The sequence below is a fragment of the Humulus lupulus genome, chromosome 2 (assembly GCF_963169125.1).
Source record: "Humulus lupulus chromosome 2, drHumLupu1.1, whole genome shotgun sequence".
NCBI lineage: Eukaryota > Viridiplantae > Streptophyta > Magnoliopsida > Rosales > Cannabaceae > Humulus > Humulus lupulus.
In genome coordinates, this window is record NC_084794.1 from 38,336,066 (window position 1) to 38,352,527 (window position 16,462).

The 16,462-nt window shown below is 32.9% G+C and overlaps 1 protein-coding gene across 1 annotated transcript; it reads right to left on the minus strand.

The window, feature by feature from the left end:
• Window positions 1–6,776: 6,776 nt before the first annotated feature.
• Window positions 6,777–16,301, minus strand: LOC133817684 (vacuolar sorting protein 18). The gene is made up of 23 exons (XM_062250264.1): window positions 15,972–16,301; window positions 15,251–15,463; window positions 14,957–15,096; window positions 14,664–14,759; window positions 14,332–14,399; window positions 14,143–14,244; window positions 13,779–13,923; window positions 13,434–13,577; window positions 13,189–13,308; window positions 12,999–13,055; window positions 12,722–12,781; window positions 12,522–12,629; window positions 11,978–12,120; window positions 11,582–11,660; window positions 11,137–11,199; window positions 10,919–11,049; window positions 10,358–10,463; window positions 9,740–9,928; window positions 9,415–9,642; window positions 8,297–8,452; window positions 7,774–7,932; window positions 7,541–7,657; window positions 6,777–7,289 (listed from the first exon to the last, which is right to left on the minus strand). The coding sequence occupies exons 1-23, from the start codon at window positions 16,132–16,134 to the stop codon at window positions 7,116–7,118; spliced, it is 2,961 nt and encodes a 986-aa protein (XP_062106248.1). The 5' UTR covers window positions 16,135–16,301; the 3' UTR covers window positions 6,777–7,115.
• Window positions 16,302–16,462: the final 161 nt, after the last annotated feature.

Sequence of the window (16,462 nt, forward strand, 5' to 3'; positions counted from 1 at the left end):
GAGCAGGAGTTATGGGTATGTATGAATGCCATGGGCATGTTTGCAGTACTGCAAGTGGTTTATGATTGTGGTGTGGTAATATTTATCCCGTGGGGGAAAGCCCTTGATATGGTTATTGTGACTAATAGGTCAAGTTATTGACTGCAGATTGAATCAGCATGTTTATATTCAAGGTAGATTATGAGGCCTGGTGATAGTTATACAGGGGCTGGGAGTTACAGCCAGGGTATCAGTTCTTCGTCTGCATCTTTGAATGTTCAGCAGACGCTTACAGATTTGCAATTAAGATTGCAGAGGCAGGAGGAAGAGATCAGGTATTTGAAGCAACAGCGGAGTCTGTTGGGGAGTACCTCTTCCTTTGCTATGCCAGGGGTGGCATTGGTTTCAGCTCAGCCTAGGGTTGAGAACAGATGGGAATTTCTTTGTGGAAGATTCCTGAAGTTTTATCCTCCAGTCTTTGAGGGAGGCCTCGATCCATTCAGAGCTGAGCAATGGATGGGTATGGTCAGCTCCATTCTTGATAGTATGGGACTGGTGGGTCACGATAGGGTGATCTGTGCTACATGTGTATTGCAGGATGATGCCCGGACGTGGTGGGAGGTGGTATCCCAGACACGAGACACAGCTGTGATGGACTGGAAAGAATTTAGGCAGCTATTTAATGAGAAGTATTACTGTGATGTGGCTAGGACTGCTAAGGTGAATGAGTTTCTGAGTCTTGCTCAGGGTAATGCGTCAGTAACCGAGTATGCTACTAAATTTGGTGAGTTGTCCAAGTTTGCCTTAGACATGGTACCCACCGATGTGGCTCGGAAGGAAAGATTTATCCAGGGGTTGAATCCTGGAATAGCTCAGGGCATTAGAGTTGTCCCAGTGTATAAAGTCTCTACCTATGCTCAGGTGGTAGAGAAGGCTCTTACTGTTGAGAGTATAGTAGTTGGGCAGCAGAGTGCTGGAGAGCACGGAGCTCAGATAGTGGTACCTCCACTTATTGGAACAAGTAACAGGGAAGGCCGGAAGACAAATCTGATATGCACTCGGTGCAAGAGGCATCACCTTGGAGTATGTTGAGCAAGGGCATGTTTCTCATGCAGGATGTTTGGACATCGAAAGAAGAATTGCCCAATGCGGAAGAAGAATGAGCAAAAGGGGATGGACAGCTTGATTCCAACTCAAGTGTTTGTTTCAGAGCAGTCAAAGTCTGAGACTGAGACTAGTTCCTCGGGGATAACAGGTCAGTTTTCTAGTTCCTCGGGGATCACTGAAGAAAAAGATGAAGAGAATGGAGTGATCTTGAAAGTGTAGAAATTTTATAGTGTGACCTCCTCCCCTTAAGCACACCCAAATGATTTTGAAAATTCCCTATTTATAGCCAAAATAAGAGTATTAAAATAATCAATTTAAATTAATTAAATTAATAATAATAATAATATGACAAATAATGATAAATTTTAGGGTGTAATGATGATTTTGGGGTAAAATTTGTAGACAAATTTAGATAAAAATATGACATTTTTAGACATTGGGGACAAGAGGACAATGATGCAATTGTTGGGCTCAAAAAACACAAGAGAAATTATAGGAGATGGCCCAAAATAAAGCCATCAAGAAGCTAATGTCCTCATTTTTTAAATTGTAGATAAATGACCATTTTACATTGTTGATTACCTAAATTGCCTTTTTTTATAATTTATTTATTTATTTAGGACTGTATGACTTTAATATAGTTGTATATGTATATTTGTTTTGTTTAATTAGTTTTTATTTTAAAGTTATATTGAATTTTTCAGTTTTTTATAGGTTGTTGGTATATTATTTTCCAATTAGTGTATATATTTTTTGTGGTATGGTATATAATTTTTTTTTTGTGATATTTAATTTCTATTTTATTATACATAGTGGTAGTATATAATTTTGTATCATGGTATATACATTTTAATGGTAGTATATAACTTTGTTAGCATAGTATATACATTTTTGAGTAATAATTTTGTAAGTTTTGATGGTATATTATTTTTCAACTCAGTATATATATTTTATGGTATGGTATATCATTCAACAACCCATAAAAAACGAAAAAAAATCAAAATAACTTTAAAATAAAAACTAATTAAACAAAACTAATATACATATACCACAATATTAAAATATTTAGAATAAAATAGTAATTTGTTAAATTGTGTATTTGATAATATGTGATATTAAATAGATGATTAGGCTATTTTACTACAAAATTAAAAACATGGATATTTACTTACTTTCACACAACATTAAAGGTCATTTTGCACCATGCCCCAAAAACACAAAGGGGGGCTGGTTGGGTGTCTGGGCCAGGCAGGGGGGCAGCTGGCTGTGTGAGTTTCGGTGGTGGGCCTGGAGGCGTGTTGGGCTCGGATGGGTGAAGGAAATGGCTGGGAGGCTGGGCTGGGCTGTGCTGCAGGAGGCCCAAATGGGCTGGAGGAAGGTTGGGCTTCGGCTGGGCAGGAGGCCCGAATGGGCTGTGGGAGCAGGCGGGCCCAGGAGGAGCTTCGGGCCTGTGGGTGTGTGGCTGAGAGGAAAGTTGGCTTCGGGCCTTGACACTTTTAGCTCTTCTCTTTTCAGTTTTGCCATATTCTTTTTTTCATTTTTCTTTGTTTTTCAAGCATCAACAATACAATAATTTTCTACAAAATAAACATAAATTAAGTCATAATAAAATATTTTTAAAGTATAAAATAAATCATATTAATTCTTTGAAAATATTAATCATAACTTAATTTAATTTAGCATTTAAGTTCAATAAAACAAGATTTTTTTGACCTTAAACTAGATAACAACAATTCAAATAACTATAATATTTTACAACAATATAACTATAAAAATACACAAAAATCTATAAAATTAAAATAAATTTAATAAATTCAAAATTACTTTAAAACTTGATAAATTAATTAAAAACTCAAGAATTAAGCAACAATTAACATATAAAAAGTGGTAAAATAATTCTATTTTGTTAAGTTATCAGTTAGTGATCCTATTTTCTAGTTTTATCTATTGGTTAATAGCTTTACATAAAGAGCATGGGTCTCTACGTTCGGTTGTGTAGCAGAAATAATAAAGTACTTCTAAGTTTTATCAATTGTTGTTTATATGAATATAAGTAACAAAAATAACAGTTTGAACTTTGTTTTCGGCACTATAAATTATTCTGAATTTCTTGAAAACTTATAGTAAATTCATTTTAACTATAATGAATACCGTCGTAAAAAAATTGGATAAAAATAAAAGATAAAATGGTGTAAATTTTATTTAAAAAATATTAGAATAATTGAGGGATCCAACTCAGAACAAACAAGTGTTTAAGCAACAATCAAATTGTTAATTAATGAGCAATAACATAACAACAAAACATTATCATTGTTGAACAATGACTATTCATAATAATATCAACGATTCAATTCAAATCATTCTAGGGAAAGAAAATTTAAAGTTAAAAAAAAAACTTACCACTAGATCAAAATTAAAGATAATTGTATATATTACACCGTGCTATCTTTCAAAACAACTTTTCAAAATTGATTTCGAGATATGCTATATAGATGAAAATAGAACAAATACATAAAAAAAAAACAAAAGAACTTTTTTGCATATGAGAGATCCTAGACTGACCTTCATCTCTATATATTGAATTTGAATCAACAGGATCAACATAGAAATGTTGTCATTTTCAAAAGTGAAATAAATAAATTGACTCAATAGTCAATTAGAAAAAAAATTCGTAGAGTTCTTAGAATTCTAATCGATGCTATATCATCAAAAGGAAAAACTCTAAGAGATCTAAACCAAAATCAATGTTAATTATCATATGTACATTATACATATATAGCCTAAATAAATAATATAATGATTGTAAAGAAAAGTCATCGTCATCGCTAGAAAACAATGAAAGAGATTGGGGTGTTTGCAGTGTGGGCAGTATAATTTTTGCTAATTTATTGGACTACATCACACATGCAATTTGAGTAATTTTTTAAACCGCACTCGCACCAGACAGACCTTAAACCGTACCATAAAAATGAAGTGCGATGTGGGTGATTACACTTGTCACCAAATAATTTAGCAATTAAATATTATAATAAAAACTCTTAATAAAGTTCATAACTAAAGAGTGTTCAATACAACAAACTAATAAACTTTTAGCAAAACAATAAAAATTCAACAAACTAATAATAAAGAGAAAATGTGATATAGAATTAAAGGTTTTGATTAAGGAAGAATATATTTTGCTTGAAGTAAAATATGTGTTAGCATCTTATGAAACATAATAATTTTTTTAAATATTATGTATATGAGTAAATAGTAGCTAAAATACTCAATGTTTTCAAAATATTGCACTTTTATAACCAATCTTTTTTTTTTGTGGTAAATATACTCAGTGTCTTCAAAATGTTGCACTTTTATACCCAAACTTTTTTTTTGTGGTAAATATACTCAATGTTTTTAAAATGTTGCACTTTTATACATATTTTTTATTATTTTGATAAATAATAAAAAAGTGAAGGAAAAATATAGGATTTTTTTAATTTTAAATTATTTTTTATTTCTTATTCTTTCCCAAAATAACTATTTTAAATTAAACATTAATAAATATTTTATTAAAATTAATAAAAATGATTTAAAATAATTAAAAACTTATATATTTTCATCAATTTAAAATATAAGTTATTTTTTTAAAAAAATAGAGGAAAAATGTAAATTTTAATTATTTTGATTAATTTTACTAATCTTATTTTTTTTTATTTTGAAAGTGAAAATAATTTCCAATTTTAAAAATAATTAAAATCCTATATTTTCTTTCACTTTCTTATTATTTCTCAAGATAATTTTAAAAAATTGGTATAAAAGTGCAATATTTGAAATATATTAGGTATATTTACCGCAAAAAAAAGTTTGGGTATAAAAGTGTAACATTTTGAAGACATTGAGTATATTTACCGCAAAAAAAATGGGTATAAAAATGCAACATTTTGAAAATATTAGGTATTTTAGCCGCCATTTACTGTATGTATATTATACTATATAAATATATAGGGCATGGGTAGCTACAATGGTCTATGTTTTTTATACACTACCATGGTGAGTCGTACATTTTTACACATGCATATAAATTATGATTCTATTTTTTTTACATTACAATATTCATTATAGTCACAGCGAACCTCCTGCGAATTTTTAAAAAAATCAGAATAATTTTTAATGTTTAAAAAGATTCCACACTTTCAGTATCGTTACACGCGTAAATATTATTAAATTATTAGAAATTTTCTAAAAATTTATTGGAGGTTTGATGTAACTATAATGAACACCATCATGTAAAAATGTACGATTCACCATGGTAGTGCACAAAAGTGTGCACCATTATAGTCGTGCCCTAAATATATATGCATCAAGTTTAAATGTAGTGCAGTACAGTTTAAATCGCATTTATAAAATCCACAACTACACCGCCAAAGATTCCAAACCGCAAATTATAGTGCGGTGTAGGCGGTTTGATGAACACCCCTAAAAAAGGAAATGTTATCAACCTCTATTTTGAACATCCAAAACGAAAAGTCTATATAATAATATATATGTTATATGTCAATTCCTACATCACACATATTATAACAATCTAGAGAATAATATAGGATGAATATTAGAGAACGATTTGACATCTAAATGAAATCTTTAAAAGACTATATATAATTCATATACTGTGAAGAAAAATAGAGATGTTGGAAAGAAGTTGTTTCTGGATTGAGGCCGTGAAGAAACCAATGATTACGTACCATTAAAAAACTACCACTGCCATAGAACACCATGTTCACATTAATTTATTCAAAAGATGATTATGTTCGTGAGTTGCAAAAATTATATTCATTATAGACTTGACGGTCTTTGTTTTCATATAAGATTCTCTTGATTGAGAAAATATTGGAAACAACAATGGCAATATGAGAAGTATTCCTACCGTGAAAATGTTGATGAAAGAAAAAAGTCATAATTGTCTCCTAGAAGATTGTTTTGTTAGTCTTCTTTTTTTGTGTTTTCTATACAAGTAGAATAAGAGCGAGTAAACTCATTCATGTTGTGACATCTTCCATCAAGTCAGCGTTGTTGTTCAACTAAATAATTTATTTTTTGGTTAGTAATTATATTAGCATAAACAATATATTGAATTCAGAGACCAAATTCCAACTTTCATGATCTGTAATCAATTAATACTTTCAATATTACAAAGAGTACATATTCAAAGATTTTGAGGATATATAAACTCTGGTGGAGTTCGAAGATAAACAAACTCCTCTTCAAATCATTTTGGCAAGATGCATTGGGAGAAGAGATTGGAGATCAATGTAAGGTTGAAGAACTCATTCATTTATACATTTTGATATTAATTACTCATCAAACTAGTTTGTATTTATTATGTTGGCATTTGAATCCAAGTTGGATTTTTTTTTTAAAAAAAAGATTGTGCTGAGTTATCAATATATGAAAAGGAAAGGGAATGAGACAGAATTTTGGGAGACAAGGATTTGGGTTATTAGTCACCATCAAACACAAATGAACAAGTCAAGTCAAAATTATACTTGGAAAAATTGAAATAGTTATTACAAAATTACCGTGGGATTTTGGATAAATTGCACGCTACATCTTCAATTTATGAAATGAACGTAAACATTTTTCCCCCTTTTTAATAACAAAAATGGAAGATAGGAAGACACACAAGTGCATAACGTCAAAGACTAAAGTCAAGATTGCAGTAAAAATATGAAATGCCACTCTTTGTTTTTCATCGTTATTTGTATAAATAAATGTTACATACAAGAGAATTCATGAAGGGTTGTAATTACAAAACCAAAATCATTTGATAATTACAATCTACCAACGAGCCAGTTCGAGAAAGATGGACGAAAAAAAACAATCCACCCAACGAAGGATGCAAAATAATAATATATTAGAAAGCCAAAAAAAAAAAGGCATTTTCATGAACCAATTTCACACCTAAAATAATACAAATATGAAGAAACACGAAAAGCTCCTCAACAAGCAAGGTAAGAGCTTATGACCACACAGAGAACATGAATAGAATATGATCACAAAGGCAAAGAAAGAGACCTCAAATTTGTAAGATTATGTGGTTTTATCTCCCATGAAGTAATCTGATATGCTTCCTCAGGGAGTATAAAAGGCAAAGATATCTCACGAATCATCAACTCTCCACAAAATGGGCATTCACTTGCTATGGCATCGTCCAACTGCAACCGAAGCTGTGCACCAAAAATTATGCTGGTTTAGATGTACTAATTTAAGACTATCGTTCAAGAGCCAAACTAGAAAAACAAACCCACCATGCTAGCAGCTAACAGGGCAACACAAACTTTCAATTTTCTTCAAGATAGAATCTCTTGACCAGAACCAAGAGCATGTGAATTGCTCTAGTAGATGATCGAGAAGTGAATGCAAATGATAGTACCAGTTGCAAAAGAAACAAACTAACAACGATAAATGTAATACTGACCTTATCTACAGGAGTCATGCTGGATATGGATTCTTCTGTTAGACTACCATTTGAATCTCTCCTGGTCTCCCCACCAAGTAATGTAATTTGCTTCTGTAGGTCCAGTATGTACTCTGCCTGCAATAGTAACAGCATAAGAACAAACATCAGTTCTGCATGAGAAAGAACCATTTTCCAAATGGGGTTTTACATAGATTGATGTCAACAAATACAAAGACAGTACTCCAACTTACTTGAGTTTCATTTGTACAACGGGTCACGTGGGCAATTAAGCACTGAGCATGAAAGGCGTGTCCACATGGAAAGACATAGAAAGGTGGCATTGGTCCCACTGATGTGTAGCCACGTGTTTGATAATCCCTACCTGCCGTTAATATTTTACGCTTACATACCTGACAATCCAGATGTTTGGAAGTCATATTTCAGATAACATGCAATATTGAATAAATAAGTGGCTTGGCGTCTCAAAACAAAATTCAAGGTTGACTTGGAGTTGAACAAAATGAAATGAATGAGAATGCATGGCTATGTAATAAAAAAGGCCCAAACGTAATTTTACTTGATAAAGTGGTTATGGAAGGAGCCAAAAACAGGAAGGCCAATTTTTTTTTTTTCCTCTTAAAACAACCTTTGCTAAAAAAGGCCAATTTTTTTTTTAACTTCCTAAGGTTCTTCAGAAAAGTAGATATGTACATGTAAATGGTTTAACTAAACTATCAGCCAATCAATAGTGGAAGGCATAAGAACAGCAAATACCCCGCATTCCTCTTCACATTCAATCACAGCATATCTCTGTGCAAGTGCACTGATATCATTTCTGATGTTGTCAGCACCATGTGTTGCATCATTCATCTCCTCTTTCAGTAGTTCAATTTGCTTGTTGTAATCCTCTAATGATGAGCATATTGCCTCCTGCAAAAGATACATATAAAAGGAAAAGAAAAAGAAGACTATGAAGTTGCTTTAGCATAAAATAAATTAATCATAAATTCAGCAAAAAAAAAAAACCAAAAGGAAAAGGAAAAGGAATCAATCATCATAAATTCAAGAGATAATAAATACCTAAGTTCATGCTTTTGTTGCACTTAAATACCTAACTTATTTTTTTGACGGCATAAATACCTAACGTTAATATTTTGTTGCAACCGTTACTTTTTCCCGTTAAGCAACACATACCACTTTTTAAATAAGTGTATTGACGGCATAAATAGCTAAGTTTATTATGCTACAAATATTAAAAGTAAGGTATTTAAGTGCAACAATTACATAAACTTATGTATTAATGCAGCTAATATCCCTAATTAAAAGGTTTGGTATTTTTAAAAGTAATGGTTGCAACAAAAAATAAACCTTAGGTATTTATGCCGTCAAAAATATAAGTTAGGTATTTAAGTGCAACAGAAGCATGGACTTAGGTATTTATGTCGCTAATATCCCTAAATTCAAAGTCAGGAAAATATCTGAGGAAGAAAGGAAATAAACAGAAATGTAGATACCAGATACTCAAACCAATTAAAACTATCTTTTTTTGGAGGAAAAAACTAATCCGTTGTTATAACAAAGAAGTAAAGAACACAAAGTAAATCATCCACAGAAGAAGGAAAACAAGAGAACAGTCTAGTGAAAGTGTAAATCAACTGGCTGTTATGTGGACAGTTTGACTGGAATGGAAGAATATAATTTTAAAAATAAAGAGCCTTCTAAAGCTTCTGGAAAAAAAAAAAGAGAGGTTTTATTGTGATTAGGTAGGGTTTGGACGAAATTTTTATACTTGTCTTCACTTGTTATGTTTGTTTTTGTCTTTTTGGTTTTTTTTTTTTTCCTTTGGGGGGAGGGGCAAGCATTGAAGCTCAATTGAAACCTGTAGTTTATACCTTAAAGTCATCAATTAAGGCAAAGTCTGGAAAGAATGGCAATATGTCTTCTATCTTCAAAAGACCATCAGTTTCCTTGAGAAATGCTATGGCCTTGCGTATGTTGTCCCTTTTAGCTCCCTTTTCCTGTTCAATAACATGTTTGGCTACCATTAGCCAAAGTTTCTTCCTCAGATCTTCGTCATCCTCAACCTTATCAGCTTCAGCCATTGCAAGCTCTGGGTCAACCTATAATATGAGCTAACGCAATTAAGGACCTATACACAAACACAGTAACAGATTGAAGGGTATGAACAAGGAAACCATTAGCAATTAAGTTCATCACCTGTAGAGCAAGAGCAACTGCTTCTTCATGCATAGACATCATGCTGTATATATGAACACAAGCACGCATGCGCTTTTCCTTGAGGCAAAGACGTAAGGCATACTTCGGATCATAAAAGAAATCAGGACCATTTTCCCGCCCTTTTCCGAATTTGCATTGTAGGAATCGCAATAATGCACTATCATCTTCCTAATAATGTAAGCAAAACCAACAATCAATTCACTGATGCAATGCAGTCTACTTATGAGTGTATGCAAGGTCAGAACAACATCCAATCTTCACAAATCATATGTTTAAAGTGCTAATTTTTTTTTAAATTACTGACGATTCTGTTTCTGTCAAAGCACTTTTTATCACACTAAAACAACCTACTGATACAAAAAATTTGCACTTGATATTTTTCTTCTGTAAGAAATGTAGAAGTCGAACATTTTAATTGAATTGCTTGGAACTTATTGACAAACAAAGGACCGGATACACATAACATTAGTGGTAAGTACAAAATCAGGAGAGAATGACCCATAATTCTCTTGTTGTATGTAATATAGTTGACCATGTGCAGCTTAAAAGCATTTCTTTACAAAGAAAAAATAGAAATTATAGTGAATGAATGATAACCTGCTTGGCATACAGAGTGAGAAGCAAATTGTGAACTCCGGGGTCCTCATTATGCAAGCGATGAACACAGTATTCCAAATATTTAATAACTTCATGAGTTTCGTTCCTGCGTGTGAATTCAACAGCAAAGGAGATTTCTACCATATTAGTATTCAAGATTTCTATCAAAGAAATACTTAAAACATTAAATTTACTGCAAAGGAGGAAATCCAAGCATAAAAAGCAACTTCTAATTTCCTCATTTGATTTATACTTGTCCTTGTGCTGAATGATACAATGTTTGGGAAGCCAAAAACTCTAACTAATTGCTAGGTAGGTCCCCATAAGAATCGAAAACCAAACCTAAAGTAACTTCTACTTATTAATCCCAAAAGAACTAATGAATTGTTTTTTATAAAAAGGAAAAAAAAAAGATTGATGTCTACTTTTAAACAAGTTATTGGAGCATGTAACTGATAATATATGTCAAGGAATACATCCGTTTGTGTGAGCATTATGAATTTAATCATAAAAATGTCCAAGAAAATACGCCAATTAAAATGCAAATTGGTTGCAGATTACTTTGCATGAGGTTCACTTGAGTAACGCATCATTGCAGGAATCAGTTTCCGTGGGTTGAGTTTGTTTGTTGTCATCCATGACTCCACGGTTTCATAAGCATCAAGCATGATCAGGTCTGGGGCAAACTTGTACTGCGAGATAGCAATTACTAGTTCACATATCTATAAGTAAATATGTGGTAAAAATCAATTTTAATTAAAATTCTTGGATATCTATACCTGAAGATCTAAAGAAACAGATGGTTTCTGAAGCACTTCCAATGCTTTCTTTGCTTCTCCTTGCTAATGCCAGAATCCATATGGGAAAATAAAATTAAATACTTGTCAACTTAAACAAATTGGCCTAGGATATAGAAGTGAACTGAAAAGTTCAATAGAAAAGAACGATAGTTCTAATAGTTTTTAAGTTTAACAAGTAGTAAGTCCTATACGGAAAAGAAAAAAAAACATAATCCTGTATATCTCAGCCGTAAAGTGAATATAAACATATTTTATAGATTTCAAGTGATGATAAATTTACTTGGAAGAGAAAAAAAGAAAAAAGAAATAAAGGAGGAAGATGTCAATACTAAGTGTGTATGCGTATTTATGGAATAAAGTACAGAACTAGTATAAAACATTAGTACAAAAATGAAATGCGGAACAGAAAGGAATGATGAAGCACCTGTATGTAATGATGAATTACAATTTCATACTGCTCCTTTAAACTGGCAAAAAACACCAACTCTTCAACTCGGCCATAACTGTAACATATTGTTAAATAATTAATTCTAGTGTTCTTTCATCTAAATAAGAACATAAAAAAGATCACGTGATTATATATATATAAAAAAAAAAAGTTAATTACAGTCTCTGCTTATGCACAGCTATTATAATGTTTAAAAAAAGTGACACATACTGCCGTAACACCTGTCATGTTTGAGGTAAACATCCACGGATAAAAACGACTAAAATACTAACCAAAACTTCCATCTAAACTAAAACAGAAAAGAATTAGCTATTGCTTTGATACTTTTATGAAAAATGTGATTAACTTACAGAGGATCCTGTCAATAGTTACCTCTCTAAAAGTTTCATTGTAGTTGCCTCATCCAACACATCCTTGCAGTCACTTAGAAAAGCACAGAACTCTTTTATTATTGATCGGTACTCTGAACTATGGTTATCCAAAGCAGTGTCATCTTCCAAGAGTAGACGATTTATCTGAAATGGAAAGATCAAGTTTGAAATTTATCTGAAACAGCAGCAAATAGTAATAAATTATACAGGAAAGTAAAATCAAAATGTTCTGCCATAAATGCGAATATGTATAATTCTGTGTTCACAAAGTTGGAACTCATATCTATCAGATAAGTTAGTTTTTTTATGCTGAGTTGTACTATTGGTTTGTTTGTGTTAGAATCCTTTTTCTTTTGGGGAAATTTCTGCTCCCTTTTAGTCATTATGCAATTTTTTTATATAATATCTCATTTTGGATAAAAAATCTGTAACCCATCTAGGCAGCAGGACAAAAAATAAAGAGAGAAATCAGAGTTCTTAAATCCAAACTTTATGCGCTCACACACACACACCAAAAAAAAAAAAAGGGGTGTGGGGAATAAAACCTTGTCCAAGTATAATTCAGTTGCCCAAGTTGATATCATTGTTATTTGGCACTTATCTCCTTTTGCAAGATTATCAATCTTTCGCAGTAAAAAAGTTCTCAAAGCATCCTGCAAGTAGGCAAAGTACTTAATAAAACTGAAAGTCTATGCATCTATCATTTAAATGAACAAAATCACCCAGAACATTAATTGGCAGTTACCTGTTCGCTCACAGTAATAAACTTCAGAGTAATCTCCTCAAATGACAATACGTAGTTAATCTGCAATACACTCCAATCAGTTACAAAGTTGTCATTTTCTATTGAATAATTAAGTGGTATCCATCTAAAAAAATTCTATTCAGACGGTCCATGCATTTCATGCCTGGTTCACCTGAGCATGTTCCCACCTTTGGAACTAGTCCACCATAACTAATGCAATATTAATAGTAATATATTATTTATGTTATCAAGAAAGAGCAAGAAATAGGTAATATACTTTGGCATAGAAAGATGCTGCTCTGAGATAATCCTTGGAAGCAAAGGCAGCTTCAGCCTGCAACCAATACAACTCCTATTGCATTAGTAATAAATTCAGGAAACTTTCTGGCAATTAGTGGTAAGGCGTATAATTTTTTTAGAAAAAAAATAAACAGCAATTGAGGTCTATAATCAGAACAGTAACTGACTTGCACTAAATAAACTTGGTCCCTCTGGAGTGGGTCGCGGCAATTTGCTAATGCTGCAGCATACTCCTTCATGTCAAGATAGACCTTCCACATATCTCGACCTTCATCATTGACCGACACCTACTTACGCTCTCAAAACCAACATGGAAATATTTACTATATAGGATAACATGGAATAAAAACTAAAGCCCCCCCACCCTACCATCCCTTCCCAAAGGAAAAAGAAAATTTGTGAAGAGTTGAACCTGAAAAATAGAGTTTTGGTCATACGCATAAAACAGTCCAGCAGTGGCATCGCTGCACAGCCCAATGACACCCCTTGAAACTGATTCTGATGTTTGATCAAACTGAAGTTCCTCTATAATTTGCTCACTAATTCTGTTTACAACCTACAAAACATTTAATAAGATAATAAAACAATTACACATTACTAGCAATGCAAGGGTAAGACGCATTCAAATATACAAAGAGACCTGCTAGTACATAATAATTATCACTAGTAGTCCCAAATTTAGGGCTCAATAGTCAATACAATCACAAAAGCTAACCAAAAACAACTGCAGATAATAAGTAGTAGTTTACAAACCCACCTTAACCTTGTTTCCCACAAGAAGCAAGAAATGAAATTCAGACAGAGCCATTGAAATGGGTTTCACTGCTTCAGCACCATCAGATAATTTTGAATTTATGAAAAGAGCCTTATTTTCTACAAAGTTTTCATCTCCATTTGAAGAACTGCAAAATAAAAATTCAAATAAGGAAGTTGGGAAAGGTTTGACTGAGTATAGCTTCACATAAAAGTAAAATCAAAACAATAATATGAAAGTACGACAACGACATGCTCCAAAATGCAAAACAAAAAAACTAGTGACGGCGGTGACAAGGAATACAAGAATCTACATAAACGGCTTCTGTTATCACTGAGGTAAGAAGTTATGAAACTCCATTATCTACCTGTGTTGCGCTCCGAAGTTAAGATCACCATGATAAATACCAGCACCAGAAAGCCATGCAAAATGTACAGCTCTTCTTTGCTTAATATAGAAATGCAACTCACTGAAGGAAAACAAAGCTAAGCTTGTGGTCAGAGTATGTTAGAGAGAGTGGAAGATAATTAGTGAAACCATTGATAACAGCACATGCCTGTATGGAATATCGCCAGGAAGTGCCATGAAATGCACAGCTCGATCCAAATAACCAGCGAAAACAGTCTAGAAATCAGTAACCAATATTCAAAAGTAAGAACTCTATAGTTGCACTGCATAAAATCAAGCGTGTAAAGAAACATAAGTAGTTCCTTCTTCTTTTCTTCCCCCATTATCTCTTTCTTTATTTTATTGCAGGAATACATATTGTTCAACTAGCTGGAAGAAGTTTTAACTAAGAAAAACATTTGCAAATTACCTATGGCCAGAATCAAACCACCAAGGAAAATGCATGCAACATCTAAAGAGAAAGTGTGGAGTTAAATTTACCTCCAATGATCCCAAACCAGTAAAAGAATAAAGTCTTGTGGGAGTGACAGCCATGATATAGTATCTAGTTCCACTCGGTATGCTAGTAGTTTCCATCTGTATAAAGTGAACAACAAGAAGAGGTAAAGTCAAATTAAAGTTGTAAAGTTTATAATACAACTGAACAGACTGTGGAACAATTTTACACAATAACCTATTTGTTCACTTGTGTATGTCAGGTTACCAAAGTGGAGACATACAAAGTAAAGCGAATTAAAACCAGAGTTACTTCTCCAAAGGAAAAGAAAGAGAACCTGCAGACCCGTGTAGGCTTCAGGAAGTTCTACCATTTCAAACAAAAACTTTATATACTTCTCCTTTTTATCCTTCTCATCCACTGCAATCTCATAAAGTTGTCCATTGTCTGTACCGAGAATTACTTCCTTTGTAGAAGCTGATTTTTTTTAAATGATTAAATTAGATAGCTAAAATAAATACAAAAGATAGGCAGAAGCTGCATTTTAAGAGATTATACTGGATAGTTAAAACAAGGACCAAGATATGCACAACATCTCAGGCCATGAACAGTCGAGAAATTAATAAATTACCTTCTGTGATCTGCTGTCTATTCCAGGCTACAGCATTCACAACAATCCCTTTTAATTTGCTTAAGAGACGGGGCTTACTCCATTTTGCATGAGTATAAAAGGTATCTGCACCCCCACTACCAACAACTGTGGCAATACAATGGCTCCCACCAGGATCAACAAAAACTCTATGGATGGACTGATCACCCGGACGACCCGCAGAAAGATCAATATCTACATCTCAAACAATTAAATAACCATTAATAGATATGTAGAACAAACCAAGCCAAACACAATAGAAGAATTGGCTCATAAGTTACAAATTATAACCAGATGTAAATTGTAAGCTCTTGCGTTTTGTATGGTAATCTATGTAAATTACATGCTAGCAATGCTCAATTCGCCTATTGAAAAAAAAAATGTTTAAGTTCAACTCAATTTACATCAACCAAAATTCAGACACCCAATACCCAGTATGATCCTTTGTTCAAATTGACTTTATTCTTTACTCTAACAAAACAAGTACAATTCTTCCTGAAACCTTCCACCTGATTAAAAAACTCCCAAAAGGTCAAAACTTTTTTCCTTTTCATTTTTACAGTAACAAAAAGTCCTAATTTTTCAGCAGTTTCACCGTATGAATAACCAATTACTGCATAAGCAAGCAAGCTTACTTCACATTCTTCTAACCTTTATTTACAGAATTTCAGAAAATTCAATTCTACTTTAAGTAAGAACATACCATACGAATCGCCGACCCCAAAATCATGGCGGATGACCCATCCCTTGCTAGTTCCCAATACAATGACGTCGTTTCCAGCAGCCATACATGTGATTACTCCACGCCCCTTCGCCGCATACCTTTCTAGAAGATCAACCGTGAAGACCTGCCTCCCTGGATCCATACCGGAATTCGATTACGAGCAGCAACAAAATTCAAGCTTAATACGCCAAACTTATCAACTAAAAACCCCAATTCAATTTCATTTTGGTTCTTCGGCGATCAACGGCCGGCGATCAAATTGGAATTTGCAGAAGGAAAAAGATTTTTGAGCCTCACAGAACTGTTTGTTCAATCATAATAATCACACAGTATGCTCAAAACGACGTCGTTTTCTTCAAATCGTTATCCAAAACGCACCGTTTTCATGATTTGTGGAGCGGAGGAGGAGGACCCAATGGGCCCAATCGTAGTCTTAAGTCCAATTAAATAAAATACTTCTTTGACTTAAA

Coding starts and splice junctions, on each gene's coding strand:
- LOC133817684 (XM_062250264.1), bottom strand. CDS start 16,134: ATGGATCCAGGGAGGCAGGTCTTCACGGTTGATCTTCTAGAAAGGTAT. Junction 13,309..13,433: donor ACCAAAACTCTATTTTTCAG/GTTCAACTCTTC, acceptor GAGCGTAAGTAG/GTGTCGGTCAATGATGAAGG. Junction 13,056..13,188: donor ACCAAGTTTATTTAGTGCAA/GTCAGTTACTGT, acceptor TATTGGTTGCAG/GCTGAAGCTGCCTTTGCTTC.